The 16,661-nt window shown below is 32.5% G+C and overlaps 2 protein-coding genes across 2 annotated transcripts; both read right to left on the bottom strand.

The window, feature by feature from the left end:
• Positions 1–997: 997 nt before the first annotated feature.
• On the bottom strand, positions 998–3,437 carry LOC111392571 (DNA (cytosine-5)-methyltransferase DRM2-like). The gene is made up of 2 exons (XM_023017930.1): positions 2,655–3,437; positions 998–1,429 (listed from the first exon to the last, which is right to left on the bottom strand). Exons 1-2 carry the CDS (start codon positions 3,435–3,437, stop codon positions 998–1,000), a joined length of 1,215 nt encoding a protein of 404 aa, XP_022873698.1.
• A 13-nt stretch (positions 3,438–3,450) lies between these two features.
• On the bottom strand, positions 3,451–7,042 carry LOC111392568 (DNA (cytosine-5)-methyltransferase DRM2-like). The gene is made up of 4 exons (XM_023017929.1): positions 6,980–7,042; positions 5,904–5,975; positions 4,421–4,520; positions 3,451–4,067 (listed from the first exon to the last, which is right to left on the bottom strand). The coding sequence occupies exons 1-4, from the start codon at positions 7,040–7,042 to the stop codon at positions 3,451–3,453; spliced, it is 852 nt and encodes a 283-aa protein (XP_022873697.1).
• Between the last annotated feature and the right edge of the window lie 9,619 nt (positions 7,043–16,661).

Below are 16,661 nucleotides of genomic sequence, written 5' to 3'. Positions count from 1 at the left end.
TTAATTGTTTCATCACTTGAGCAAACAATTTTATTTCTTGCAAGGTCGCATAATTACTGATGCTTTGAGAGATAAGTACAAGAATAAACTTTGGCTACTGGAGGATGAAACTGGCCAGTCTCAATACCATGCTCAGCTTGAGGGTTCACAATCAGCTACATATCACCTTCTAATGCTTCAGGGAAAGGAATTTGTAGCCATTCCTGCTAGTTCCTGGTACAATTTTAACAAAGTGGCACAATATAAGCAACTCACTTTGGAGGAAGCGGAAGAGAAGATGAAAAATAGGAGGTAAACTGTTGACGGGTACCAAAGATGGATGATGAAAGCGGCAAGCAATGGAGCTACCGCCTTTGGTGAAGTAGAAAAGCTTGATGATTGGGAAAGTGGAGGTGGTAGTGCGAGGGGACGTAAAAAATCTTCTGAGTACGATGATGAAACCAATGTTTCAGATAGGGATGGTGTGAATCTATAGTGTTAGAAATGTATTTAAAGTAGAATGAATATATAAAATTCACGTGAATAAATAGTATCTAAATGAATGGATTTAATAGGGGCAAGATTGGAAATGACGTGAATGCAAATAATATTTGTTTAAAATTTAAAAATTTAATTAGAAATGAACTTAGAGTGGGATGTACTTATAAAAATTGTGGATGGAAATAGCGGTATCCTTTAATATTTTGTCTAAAATTTTCACGTCTATATTTATTCTATTTCTTTTCCTGACAAAAAAAATTAAATAAAAAAATAAATATCCAAAAAATTATTAAGAATTTCTTGTAAGATATAATAAACCATCACGCTGCTATAAAACAAGAAATATCTGAAAATTAGTATCACAAATCAATGGTCCATCATTCACCCCAAATGATAAACAGAGTATTATGTTTCTGCAAATTACAATTTTACCTAATTAACATGTAAATAAACTGATATTGTACTTTGTAGAGAAATTAAAGGTCCAACAGTGATGATTAAACTTTGACACAAAGCATTATGAAGCCCTCATGAGGTGCCTGACAGATTGAAGGATTCTGTAGTACTCATAAAAAAGTGAAGAATGCTGGCCTTCAAGCCCATCTCTGCTCACACGATTTCCGCCAGCGAGGTTATTACATGGACTCCCTCCAATGACAATATCAAAACCACCAAACTCAGAAATCCACTTCTTTAATATGTGTTCAGTTACCTCTCGCACGTCTGGAACATGGATTAATTTGCCTTTTTGGTTGGTTTCCTCCCACCAGCTCTGAACAACAATTCGACAAGTTTTTGACATCTCAACAGATACAACATTTTTCAACGGAATCCCAAGGCGGTGTAGTGCCACTTCAGCCCCGCCAATCCCGGTAAAAAGTGATAAGACATTGATGCCTCCAAGGAACAAATTCTTTAACACCAAAAGATGATATGCCACAGTATCAACCTGATCACGAATATGATAACATATGCTAATTGCGTAATTAAAAGATTGAACACTCGAGCACAATTTAGCCCTTTTTTGACAACCATTATTTGTGAAAAACAATGTTTTGAATGGTAATTTTTAATAGAATGTGTGATTAAAAAGTAGAAAAATTTTGGATTTACGAACAAAATATTTTGTTGTGTAAATGTGTGATAGACACGTAATGACCAGCAAAGACACCTCATCATGTCAACATGGGAACATGCTCCAAAAGTGTGTGAGTGGTCAATAGCCACTAAGTGGGTGGTTAGCAGCCATTAAGCTACAATTAGTTATGAGGAGTCTACATATATTGTTGAATAATCGACCTTCAATTGGTGGAATTTCGGGCTTAGTATACCAATCTCAACCTTATCAATACACCCAAGCAATCATGACCAAAAACGTTAACCTCTTCCACACTTCGGTTGCTCAAGATTTGTATCCACTTAGGATACAAAGGGACGGTGTTTGCAGCCACAAAGGCTAGAGAAGAATAAGAGGGAAGCCGGCCAAGGAGAAGCACAAAGCAAGAGGCAGGGACGTTTTTCTCTCTTCAACACAAGACAAGGCAAAACACACGTTAATGACAAAGAAGGCCAACTTATATAGGTTAGGTTAAGGCATAGAGATGGGCCAAGCCCAATACAGATACAATAAGTGGGCCAGCATACAAAAGCCATCCAATGAGTGAAGAAACCGGGCTATGAGCAGCACTAATTAATTAGGTTGCTTCCAATGATTCAAATAGTCTTAAGGTCGGGTCATTAATCTTGGGTGTCGATATTTATTTTATCCAACAACGGTTTAACATCATCACCCGGATTTCTCGGTATCAAAACCCAACATAAATATTTGTTGTGTTAGCTATGGGGATGTGAAGAAAATTATTATTTGGTTTGCTTCCTACCCAAAAGGAAGTATTATATATTTAAATCTATTTCTTTGTGTCTTTGTTTTGATTGGGACCTATCAATGTATAGTTAAAAATGAGTATGTGAAAAAAACAAAAAACAAAAAAAAAAAAGAATTTTCAAATAATGATTGTCACTATAAAGTGAAGAGAATAATTCTATAAGTGCAGGAATTTTTTTTTTTTTAATAGGTTTTATAAAAGCTGTGAATAAAACATTGTAAGTGTAGCATGTTTCAATAAACATATAATTCAATTATGGGATGTATTAACGGTGTGGATGCTAATTACCTGGAAAGAGTTACCGAGAAGTTTATATCTCTTAGTATTTCCAATTCCACCTCCTCGTGTATGATTTTCTGGAAACCCCATTATCAACTCCATTTCACTAGGATCAAGAGGAGCGACTCTATTCTTCCCGACCCAAACCAAGTTCCACTTTTTGCAAAGATTCATAACATATTTCTTGATATGTGAAGGTGGCTCTTCATTTTCAGCTGATTTTTCGACTGCTATCTTTATCCTCTCGGTAAGTGGAGCACTTCCTACACATGTAACCAGACAGTTGAGCTTAGTTCTTGTGTCCCAAGCTGGCCACCAGGGCCTTGATAGAGGGAATGCTTCTTGAATAGTGGTAGGAGGAATAGGAAGAAGCCGGAATCTGTTGTTGGTTGGGAGGTTATGTATATAGCCTCTTTTCCTCTGAGCGGCACAAAAGTATTGGGAGTCTAAGAACTCTGGCTCAATATCGTACAAGAACCTTGATATCGTACTCCAAACTCCTTTAGGGGTAAGTGCTACATTCTCATAGTAAAAGTAAGGAGGACCTCTTATATAATGGGGAAGATTTCTATTAATAACCATGGGTGGCACTGGTACACCAGGGACCCCGAATCCTATCATTTTATTTGATAGACGAGCCATTTCATCCATTTTTCGTTTCTTGAACCTCGTACTCCTATTTAATTCATGGTTGTGTCTGTTGGACTGCAGCTCCTCTACCTTTACCTCTGAAGGAGCAACATGTGCATCATGGCGCATACGCGCAGCATCAATGAATTCAATCACATCCATTATTGGGGTATCTTTACCTAAAATGCTCATTTTCAGCTGATTTTTCGACTGCTATCTTTATCCTCTCGGTAAGTGGAGCACTTCCTACACATGTAACCAGACAGTTGAGCTTAGTTCTTGTGTCCCAAGCTGGCCACCAGGGCCTTGATAGAGGGAATGCTTCTTGAATAGTGGTAGGAGGAATAGGAAGAAGCCGGAATCTGTTATTGGTTGGGAGGTTATGTATATAGCCTCTTTTCCTCTGAGCGGCGCAAAAGTATTGGGAGTCTAAGAACTCTGGCTCAATATCGTACAAGAACCTTGATATCGTACTCCAAACTCCTTTAGGGGTAAGTGCTACATTCTCATAGTAAAAGTAAGGAGGACCTCTTATATAATGGGGAAGATTTCTATTAATAACCATGGGTGGCACTGGTACACCAGGGACCCCGAATCCTATCATTTTATTTGATAGACGAGCCATTTCATCCATTTTTCGTTTCTTGAACCTCGTACTCCTATTTAATTCATGGTTGTGTCTGTTGGACTGCAGCTCCTCTACCTTTACCTCTGAAGGAGCAACATGTGCATCATGGCGCATACGCGCAGCATCAATGAATTCAATCACATCCATTATTGGGGTATCTTTACCTAAAATGTTGGAATTTTACTTTAAATAATATTGTAATGCAATCTATACATGCCATATTTCTGTTATGGTATTGAGGTTACATAAGACAATTAGATCAAAATAAAGTATTTCAAAAAGGAAGATGCTACATAAGACATGCACATTATTTTTCCAAAAATTAAGATGCAAAATGCTCAAGAAATATGTTTGGAAATATCTTTAGGTTTCCTAAACATTTCTTGAAGCGTGAAAAGATTTCATGTTCCGATTAAAATTAATCCTACACGAAAATGCTAATCTTTATAAGTTTTGTTATGTTTCTCATATAAGTGGAGAATGATTAATTCATTAAACCTTCCAAATAGATACTCACCACATCTTTTAATAGCTGTATAAGCTTCGTCGGCTTCATAGCCCATCTCTATTAGAAAAGAAAATGTATTATTCTCTACGCATGATGAAGTTGTATTCCCCTGCATTAAGGAATTTTGTAAAGAATAAAATAAGCATTCTCAACTAATCATATCCTGAGTACAACATTTTGAGTGGAGAGTAGTCCTTAGACTGATTTAATGCAGCAATAAAAATAATGTCTTCTCAACCTTTAGACATATGAAGTGATTGCCTAAGCCCCGAAATCTCAAAAAATTTATCTCCAAAAAATTTTATATTATAATCTTCAAGTCAGATTTATCATATGTGATGATAAAAAGCTTTCTTTTCATAATGTTATTTACCCAATAGAAATTATATCCCAAAATATATCAAAAATAGAAAAGATAAATACTATCGATCAAAAGTATAGTTAACAAACTAATAATTTAAATATCAAAATTGGAGTTTCTTTGTCTATGATAATTTCAAAAATGCATTTTAATAAACTTAACGTGCCTATAAAACGTCTGTGTTTAAATAAAATAGTGAAAGAGATAAAATCTTACATTCAAATATTATGCTAGTAACTAATAACAGCTAAAAAATTGATTCAATTTACAATGAATTTTCAATTTGAAAAATTAAAAAATTCATATTTTCATAAATTTAACAATGGATTGAAATTTCTTGAATTAATAAGTTAATATAAGTAGAAAATTTTCAGTAAAAGAGCATTATTATAAAATAAAAGGATATTTTAAGCCTCTGTTTGGTAAATATTAAAATTAGATTTTTAGTAGATTTTGATAAAAGTTGATGAAATGTGTTGTCGAAAAGTTGTGGATCTTTCATGAGTGATTAAAATTAATTGTTGACTTTAATATATATTATAATTAGAATTTTAATATCACCAAACTGGGGCTTAGTGACATAATATTTGGTATGTAACTTTTTAAAAAATAAAAATAAAGAAAAAATAAATTTTGTAGTAACATCGACAACTTATCTATTGGAAATTTACGATCAGTACCCTAGCATCGCTGATGATTGCTAACGGCAACAGCGATTAGCACTACAGATATTGTATTAATAGCCTTGTCCAAATTCCAATACTTTCCATGTGAAAAATGCTTTGCAATTTACAACTGAGAATTTGGAACATAACTTGTACGTCTCTTTGATATTCTTGAGACTTCTAATTGCATTCCAATGATCATGTGTAAACTTCTTGAACATATTGGACTCCTTCAAGGACTATACTATCAACTCTAAAAGATTTTTTAACTTTGACAATGGTGCTTTAGTAATAATCAATGATATCAACCTAGTTATGATGTGCCCCTAAATTCACCATGACTGACCTTGCATTTATCTAAAACAGAAAATGATCATCTGCTGAACGCTCCAAGATAATATATTTAAATTTCTTATAGAAAGTTCTCATATGCTGACACAAGCATCCCTTTTCTTCCTAAACCAACCTCTGCTGTACAAGCCTTTAAATACTCAAATGGAGAGCTAACAAGTGTGAACAGCTTAATATCTCGTTCAAACTGGTAAGTGGGAGTTGGTTAATCTCTCCTCAATAAAACCATACATCGTAAACATCAAATGGGTTTTAGGGATCAAATATCATACTAATGGTAGTGTGGCTCGTTCTTAAAAGCTTTCTTCAAAACCTTTATCAACCTTGAGCCTGGTCAGTAAAATCTCAACAATTTAGGATGCTCTAACTATTGCCTCATATTGTACTGGTCTATCTATCAACTCAATGTCAACAATATCGTTCTTCGTGTCCTTCTTATCAAAGGAGTTTTAGTCCTTGTTTGTTGGGGATTATAATCAGATTTTTAGTAAATTTTGATAAAATTTGATGAAATATGTGGTAGAAAAGTTGTGGATCCCTTAAAATATGTGTTTAAAATTAATTGTTGACTTTGATTTAGATTAAAATCTGAATTTTAATCCAGACCAAACAAGGGCTTAGTGTTGTACCTCTAGTTTTTGTTGATTACTCAAGTCTAGTACATGTTATTTATCAGAGGGAGGATATTCACGTAGGGGCCAAAATATTTTGGAGGGTCCAAATGTATATGTATTTTGCAATGTTCTAAAAACCTCGCCTCAGCTTGAAACTTCATCTTGCCGCCCTGTCACACTTTATGCTTTTTTAAACCTAGACTTAATCTACCCTTGCTTAGGCTTGTAAAAAGGTTGAAACTTGACCTTGCCACCTAGTCATGCTTTACGCTTTATGAATTTCTATATAAAACCAGAAAAATTTAAAAATATTTCAAACCTATCCCTCAGCTTTTATACATGTTTGTCAACTTATCTATTCTCCTTATAGCATCAAAAATATCTATTCTCCTTATAGCATCAAAAAAGCATCTCGTGCTTTATGTACTATCTTGTCATTTTATCATCAAAGACGTTGCCAACATTAGTCATTTCTTCTTGGGTTTTAATGTGATTCCTACAAAACACTGCCTTCTCTTATCTCACATCAACGTAAATTTAGTCTTTTATAAAGGTTCAACAACGAGGGTTTGAAGACTTCTATGACTCGTATAAGCTCATCAGCTCGACTGCTCTTGAAGGATAGTACTGCGATAACCATTGAAATATGACCCAAATTTTATTAAACTGGTCGAATCATGGAACGGGGAGAAAAAATCAGCACGTTCCCACTCTCTGATCGCCCGGTGATCTCTCGAAAGCTCAAAACAGGAGCTCCGGTGCTCACTTGGCACCCGCCTGGCGCTAGAGTGGCAGTCCATTCCGATCCAGGCCTGTTTCGCATTTTAACATATTTTTAACACTATTTCTTCTAAAACTCTATGTTTAGGGTATATATATTTGAAACACGACTTGTAAACATGATATAATATATATATACAGCCTTGAGAGTGTTTCAGATCTTGACTGAGAGCATTGAAGTATTGTGTAAGCAACATTCATTATTGATTCTAGTCTGCCTGTGGTTTTTTTTCCATCTTGAATTTCCACATAAAATCTGTGTTCTTGTGTGATTGATTTATTTATTTCGTCTTTGCAATTTCTTGCTTTATTTTCAACAACAACTAACTTAACTCAATCTGGAAGTGGAATAAGCAGTATGCAGCACCTCTATCACTCTACTGGATGTCGGTTATGCATCCATTGAACTTGCTTTAACACACTTCACAACAAACCTATTGAACTATTGTAAAACAACTGTTGCTTATCTAAAGAGCACCATTTATCATGGTTTATTTCTTCTCCGCTCAAAACTGATGAAACTCACTGCCATGGTGTGGGCTCGAGCTCATGAATCTCCTCAACAGAAAAATTGGAGGAAATTTTGCATCTCGGCCATTTTATCCAGCAAGTTTGTAGGTCAGTTGGATTACAACTCTCAAATATTAGGAAAGGTTCTTGATACCATATTGAAGCTCTCACGGCATACTTTATAATGCTCCTTTCAATTTACAAAACCACTAAGTGATGAGGTTGAATTAGAAAGTTAAAAATGGTTGAATGAAATGAATTTAATAAATCCAATTTGTGGCAATCACAAATTATGTCTTATTGTGCCCCATTTTTGTCTTTTAATTTCCCTCAAATTGTTAAAGTCCTCTCTAAAAAAATCACATTCCCCTCTCCTTAATCTGAATCCACCTTTGCTCACCACTTATCCTGATAGCGACTAGGGTGAGTCCGGTCAACTTCACGTCTATTTATGCTTATGTAATATTCCTTGACTAGAATCCTATACAGTGTTATTCAAAGAAGCAACATATAGTTTCGGCTCTTGTCTAAATATTGTTGGGTTACTTTTGCCACGGCAGAACTAAACTAGGTAAATTTAAGAGTAAGGCTCACTGTGCTCTCATTCAGTCTTTTCGTCTCCCTCATATGGTCAAAGTCCTCTACAAAAAATATTGCAGCCCCCTCCTCCTGGAAAATTAATTCGGATCTGTCCTTGGTCACTGCTTATTCCAATGTTGATTGGGCTGAATAATGTCAATCTCACCTCAATTTATGCTTATGTAGCGTTCCTTGACTCGAATTCCCTATTTTCATTGTAAGAATAAACAAACAGTTGCTCGCCGATGGCTAAATTTTGCTGGGTTTCTTTTGTTAGAGAAGAAATATCTTAACAATCTTCTCAATGAACTTGACATCTATTAGCGATATCATCCTTGTCTCATTTATGATTATGTTGGAGTCACGTATTTATGTGAAAATATAGTATTTCACTCCTGAATGAAATACATAGCCCTTGATTTCCATCTTGTGGGGACATAATACATAGCAATCATTTCTTGTTCATAGGTCCAGCATCACTAGCTCATCTCCTTGGAATTGTTCACTATAGCAATTATCAATCACCTAGAGTTGGAGTTAGATTAATCTTTTTGTTTTTATCTGATTTATTACTTACAAAATTATACATGATACACTACAATAAGGTTGCGCAGCAATACAAAACGATATCATTTTTCTGGTTGTTCACTAATTAAATGAATTGATCAAACATAATTCACAAGAAGAGGAAAATAACTAATGAATCATTTTCAAGGCATTGACAGAAGTTAATATGAGAATCTGCGACAATTCAGGCCAAGATTTGCTTACTGGGCTTGATAGAATATCCTCCAGTATAGCTTCTTCCGAGTTACCATTTCCTTAAATTAATTAAAACAAACTTATAAGTTCAGGGTGCTATGTTGAATAAATAAATAAATAAGAATAGTCGTAAGTTTACCATTTTTCTTTAGTGCTCTTGTCATGAAGTCCCTGGGAAATCCCATTCCCATGAAGTGAGTAATAAGCCTGGAGGTTGAGCTAGAAGTATTGCCAGCGGAAGTTGACTGCCCATATAACAACGAAATTTTATTATTCTATTTTTTTTTTTTAATATTGGAATTATTAAACATCCACTTTTTGTTAACCATAAGATATCAGCCAGGAAAAGAAAGGAAATGAAAAATGTTGGTCCGTAAATGTCTCTTTAATCTTTCGAAACAAACTTTAGTACAATGCTTCAATTATTTCTTGAATGGATAAACTACCAAGGGCTAAGCATAAATAGTGAATGATAAAAGAAATAAAAACGAATTCAGTAATCTAAATGTAGTTAAGAAATATTTAGTAGAATAAGCAAGGATGTTATGAAATAATTAATACTCAAGTATATAAATATAAATATTTCATATTGTTCAAAAAATGTGAGATAATTTATACACAAGCATATCAGCGCATACATGGACATACTTTAGTATATAGACAAACACAATGACAAATGGAGAGAAGGGAAGCAGATCAAGTTTGAGATTTCAAACTAACTGATATTAGCCACACACACACATATATATAATCGAACACAGATATGCACGCTAGATATGTATTCAACTGATCAAGTGTGACTGCTTTACCGCTCCAGGGTCCCCAACCAGTTGTTTGGTCGAACAAGAAGAGAATATTGCATTTTCTATCTCCAGATCATCATCTGTATTCCAATCAATATCACTTCCTTCACTGTTAGTCGTACTATCATTCTGTGAAGTATTCAAACATTTTGAATATGTTAGAGTAATACATTTATTAAGATCCATCTTCACTCTCCTTTTAGCTTTATATGTGGTATTAACAGTAAATTTTGAATAGAAATATATTCAAAAGCCACCCGTAGCTTCCCTTGTAAGTACAAAGTTGTGTCAATAATGCCAACCCCCACTTAGATCAAGTGAGGAGGCCCTAAAACCTCGCACATAAAGTTAATTTTACAAGGGGGGGGAAAAAAGTTTGTCATTTTAACTGTTCCTACAAAACTAATTCAAATTCTGATAACTGATAGTCAATGAAACAGAAAATATCTCTATATTTCATACAACTCTAGATTTGTGAGAAATATTTAAATCAGCACCATAGAGGCATCATTTCACCTATAACGCTGAAGTGACTTCCATTAGATGATGAATATGAGACAACCTAGATAGTACAGAAGCACTGACAGAAAAAGGGTCACGGTACATGAACGTTATATTTTCCATGAAGAAGTCCATTGGCCATCAACTTTTTGCGCAAGTAATAAGTTGCACCTCAAGATTTTACTATAGTTGAACAAGACTATCAAATGAGAGAAACTATAAAAATTTTGCCTGTGAATCGACACATGGACCTCATGAAAATATGTCTCGCTCATTTTTGGGTACCATCAAAGTTGATAAAGAAAACATAGTTTTATAAAGTTAGACATTTGATAATGATGATTTAGCAGAGTTTAGAATGCCTTTCCATGTTAAGGGAGATTGTGTAGCTATAACGAATGGTTAAGGTCCAGTTGCATCCTTCTAAAGGTTACTTACAAAGTAACAGTTGTTTTGCAAATCATAAAAATGAAAAATAAAAAATAAAGAAGAAGGAAGAAGAAACAGATAATTATTGACCAGGTCATCCACATAAACAAATTAGTTGCATGATTACTAATTGATGACTACATTTCTAGGCAGAAACGAAGCTAGTGATCGAGTCCAGTCATGGAATAACTTTGATGAGAAAAATTTAAACAAGCAATAACAAAATAATATTAATAACGTCAAAATTTTTTGCAACTGTTTCATACTTTAAAAATATCTATTTAACTTTCTAATATATCTTCTTCAAAGCACACATTTCTGAAAGTTTAGAGAAAAAAAATAGACATTAAGAGAATTTTTATTGGGTGATCTCAGAAAAGATTAGTTGTCTCACAATTCAATCGAAAATTTAAAGAAAAGATAAAAATTTACTTGATCAAAGATGTTTCTGCTCATCAAAAGATCAATGAAGAATAAGCATAAAGTTGACATATCAAGAGATGGGTTATTAATTAGGGAACAACTCAAAGTTTTTTTGAAATATCTCTATTCTTTAATTATATCTACTATTATCTTATCAGGTGTATCGGTCTTTATGATGGAATTTTACAAGGATATGTAGATTTAATAAATATGCGTTCAACATTTTTCCTTTCAAGAATCAATTATTAGCAAGAGATCATGAGGAATTGTTCTATAAAGTAGATTGTAAAATTAAATTTAGTCAGAAATTGTAAGAAACTTATTAAATGCTGGAAAACTTTTTTTTGGATAAAGCTTCCACGTTTTGGTTTTTAACATATTGCCGAACAGATCCTAAACGTATCTAAGCTATTTCATGAATTTGAGTAGAATCTCGCAGAATTCCTAAGATTTTAGTAGAAATATATTGAATAAATTTTAATAGATTTGTTCAATTTCTCAAAATTACAATAAAATCTAAAAATTCTTAATATGTCACCCCGAAAAAAGAAAAAACTGTAACTTTCTAATTTAAAAATGAAATCAATAAAATTATTTTTTATTATAGAAAACTTATAACTTGCTCATTTAAAATTAATTTCATCAATCTACAAAATCATGCAATCATATACCAACAAATTAAAAATCAGTTTATCTATAAAATTGAAGGACATTATAATACAAAAATAAAGCAGATAACTGTCAACAAATTAAAAAAAGTTCAACGTGAAATTGAAATAATTTTCATTATAGTATCAAGAATTGTGTAAAAATTTGCACAAGTTTTTATAGTTTTGGTGAATAGGGTTTCAAAGAAGAATGGACTAATTTATTTTTCATTCATAGCTACCCATAATAAAAAATTTGATTTCAACTTTCAATAGTAAAAAAAACTCAATTCTTTGTCATATCCTTCTTTGAATTTTTGAATGAGAATTGAACATGAGATACTTCATAACTATTTATTTTAAAATTTTCTATTTCTTACGTCATTTAATTTAATTTTTTTCTGGTCAGAGTATCAATCATCTAAATTTATATATGGGCTCGAAATCCATTAAAATCTGGGGGAAAATGGTTAGAATTCGTAGAAGAACTTGGTCTTTATATTTATTAGCTGAAAATCTTACTAAAATATATTAAAATTCTTCAAATTAATGAAATCTTTGAAAACAAATATAAGGCTTTAAATTTCAAGAAAACCATTAAAATAGCTGGAGACATATATATTTATGTAAACTTAAAGGTCCATTAAAATTTGAGTTGATGACACCTCTTCAATTCATTTTTCATAAATTTAGTAGGGCCAACGGGCCTACTGTACCTACAGTGGCTCTGCCAGAATTTCTAGGTTGTATTCATGGTTATTGACCAAAACAAATATTCTGGTTTTGGTCTATCTCTTCGTCTTCTAGGCGTATATTGGCTATGCCATTGTTCCTAGGTCATGTTCATGGTTATTGACAAAAATAAATAGGAACAAAGTGGTACTTACAAAATTTTAACTTGTCCATAGGGATTTGTTTACATAACATTGTTCTAACGTTCAAAATGCGACTTAAGAAACCATAGGAAAGTTTGAAATCACAAAATGGAAAATGGGCTTATGAAAAAAAAAAATCAATCTAATAGATATCATTTAACCAAAAAAAAAAAAAAAAGAAAGAAAGAAAGAAAAGAAAAGAAAAAGAACTATTATTAGAGCTCAATACATCAACAATGTCAAAAAATAAAAAATCAATAAAAGAGTTAAAACAAGTCACCTTCGGAATGCAGTAGATGTCGACTGCTTCATTAATGATTTTCTTCCTGTTCTGCAAATTGTTTTTGTCCCCCCCCCCCCCCCCCCCTTTTTTTCTTTGGAATCAGGTGATGTCCTGGTTTTGTTTTAAATGGTCTTTAGAATTGTGTACGATGGCTGTTTTTATATGTAGATGAACTTTCCTGAATGTAGGGATTTTCTTGGCGCATCTTCTGCGACCGTGAGTAGGATTTGTTGTTACTTATATAGGGATTTTGTTTTAATTTGAGAAAATCAATTTGCGAGTTTCATGATAGATTTTCCTTTTTTGAGGTTTTGTTTGTGTGGAATGAATGTTTGTACGAGAAAGAAGCGATGTTTTTAATTCTAATATACCATATGATAAGTGCAAATTTATACTTATCCGTGCCATCATAAGTAGACGTTTAGGAGCACTTTTATCTAATGGATGCTTATTTGGCTTCTATATTGTTTGTTTTAGAAGAAACTTAATACTTGATGGCTATTGGAGAAACAAAGCAAAATAGGACTAAGATCGAATAAATTACAGAAGATGAGGGCCAAGGTGTAGAGATTGAAAAATGAAGGTTTCTTGATGCAATTAAGAATGGACTCAGGCTGAATCAGAATAGAAATTCGGGGACTATATTGGATGAGAAGAAATGTCGAAGTTCTTGCAATGGCTCCATCATACAATTAGAAGAGCGCCAACTGAGAAACTATATTGTAACATGGTGAAGGTTTCACCATGCTTTCACATAGTTGATCTAGACAGTGAAACTTGTGTTCTATAATTTAAGTCAGACTCTTCAAGGAAAGCAATGAATCCAGGGTGTTAACCTCATTTGGAAGGCGAGTTACATAATTTTTCATCTTAAAACAAGGAGAATATAGAGCTATTGAGAGAAAACCATACATAACATATATTGTCTTTCAAGATTCTTGATTTGAAATTGAAGATTTCAAGCTAGAAGGTTGGATTTCTTGGATACTCCCTCTACAAAAAATACTGAAATCGCAACAAAAAATGTCGTCACATAAGTAGAGATTTTGTTGCAAAAATAATTGTGTGACAACAAAATGTCTGTTGCATGCATTGTCGCGGTATATAAGTTACGAAATTTATTCTGTGACAACTTTTAATTGTTCATCACATACTCGCAACATTATTCATTTGACGTAGAAAGTACGAAATAGCTATAAGGTGTTTCTCGTCATAATGTTGTCACAACACATATATGTCGCAAAAAATTTTAATGGCAACAAGTTTATTTGTTACAACGATTATTTCAATTAAGTTTTTATGAAAAAAAATGTTTGCTATAAATACTATTTTAAGGGTATAACTTTTGTTATTTATTCTATTTGGAAACAACGCTTTCTTGTAGTAATATATCTTTTATAACAAGTTTGTTGAGAAATTTGTTTATAATGAATTTGATATGTTGCATAATATATTTTAAGATATTTAATGTTTATAGTAAAATTTATTTTATAACAACTGGTGTTTGTAATTAAATTTATTTTGCAATAACATCATTTTTTTTTTGGGGTTAAAGGAGGGCGGTACATTCGAGATTTTATTAATATGCCCTCACTTGTGGTAGAGGAATACCATGGTTACATGTAAAAATGCTGAAAGCAGTAAATGAGGAAGTACTACTTCCCTTATGATGGAAGTGAATGCTAAAAACAAAATAAATGTAAAGCTGTAAAAGAGGAAGTACTACTTCCCTTACAATAAGAACTGATGCAATTAAATACAAAAATAAGAATAATAAAAATAAGAATAATATAAAAATAAAAGCAAACTCATTAATCATGTTCTAATGCTGGGCAGTCCATGTCTATCTATTTGTACGAGTGCCCTAATTTGTCATGGTAAGTCAGATGATCCATATATCTGGTATCGTTGGTGATTCCAACCTTCTATAGTGTGAGCATCTGCAATCTGATTTCCCTCTATGAAGCTGTGGGAAACTGTATTTCTATCGAAGGAGATGTTATCTGTAATCTTTCTGAGTATGCCCTGAATAGCCCTTGGTCCCCCACCTTTGAATTGCATCATCATTTGTGATTTGGTACCTCTTCAAGTTTTTGTTCAGATTTGGTCATTTTCACTCCAAATAATCAATATTAAGGCCCTATTTGGTGATAAATAAAATAAGATTTTTAGTAGATTTTGATAAAATTTAATAAAATGTGTGGTTCAAAAGTTATAGATCTCATTAAATGTGTAGTCAAAATTAATATTGACCTTAACTTATATAAAAATCTGAATTTTAATATGTTATTCATCACAAAGAATAATAGGCGACAAATGTTGATGTCAAAATTTTTTTTTTTTTTTCAACCTCTCCACAAGCTAGCTAGAGTAATGATAAATATAGGTGTCGTGTTATCGGGCTTAAAGCAGTTGTTGAGGCATATAGTGAGCACATGTACAACAAAAGCGCTATGGAGACCAAGAAGTTCTTAAGTTTAAGGATTCATTTCTACCAGGTGTTGTCGAAATTTTTCCTAAGCCCCTAGAATTTAACCATGCTTCCATTATGTTTTCTGCAACAATCTTTACAACTTTTTATATCGTATTATCGTTTTTGTATTTATTTTTTTAACCATAACCTTTGCAAAATACATTAAAAACTCGTCGCCGTAAATCATTTATTGAGATAACTTTTTTTATATCGTAAAAAATCTTATTGCGAAATCACATTTTTGTTGTATTGTCTGTTGAAAACGTTCAAGGGGGAGAAAATTCATTTAACCTCCTTTGTGCAATTTGGTATTCCAGGAAAAGAATTAATAATTCATTATATATTTTGGCAATATGAACATGTTAGCTAAATTCAGTGTGCTTGGGAATGATGATCTAAACCATTATAAGTTGATATTTTAAATCAAATATTCTTCTTTTACTTCTCAAATTTTGTTTAATTGATTGATGTCAATGCTTTAATTAACATTTGAACCTTTAATCATGTTTGTGGCTTATTTTGCTTGCAGGAGTTTCAAAGAAGGTATTGCTCATAAATGACCATCAACATAAAGTCCTATACACGTTAGGAATATTATCTATGCTTTGCGCAATCCTTGTAAGTAATATTGCTATTTAATTCATTTATCCATATTCGAATTTGAATATGGATATCTCAGGTCATACATGAAAATAGGTTTAACTCTACTTGGAAGACATTGTTAATTAATATTGGATTATTGATAGTCAATCAAAGCGTAAACTAGAATAAAAGTGAGAATACGATAATAAAGAATACTAACAATGGAGTCACATCCTGAAATTCTTTTATTAATCAATTTCTTTTCTCCAAACTTCCATTTACAATTAGTTAAATTGTCATATTATAATATAGTTAGTATAATAATTTCAATGAAATTTTTATTCTGAACTGCTCGGAAGGAAAATTGAATTAGTTAATTTTGGTTTTGGAACATTATTCACCAACTAAACATGTCTTCAATTAAATAACATTTGGCGCATTTAATTATATATTTCTTTACACTATAATGCTTTTTTTTAGTTTTTTTGATTTTATTTTGTTTGTTTTGTAGATTATAATTTTGTTTGGACTTGTTTTTAATTGTTAAATAAATTTGCTTGAGTATGTAGATGCATGAAATTATGTCTTTCAAATGACGAAGTAATGAATTTT

The sequence above is a fragment of the Olea europaea genome, unplaced genomic scaffold, assembly GCF_002742605.1.
Source record: "Olea europaea var. sylvestris unplaced genomic scaffold, O_europaea_v1 scaffold940, whole genome shotgun sequence".
In the NCBI taxonomy this organism is placed as follows: Eukaryota; Viridiplantae; Streptophyta; class Magnoliopsida; order Lamiales; family Oleaceae; genus Olea; species Olea europaea.
Note: the sequence above shows the minus strand (reverse complement) of the source record. Positions and strands in the feature narration are given on the sequence as shown.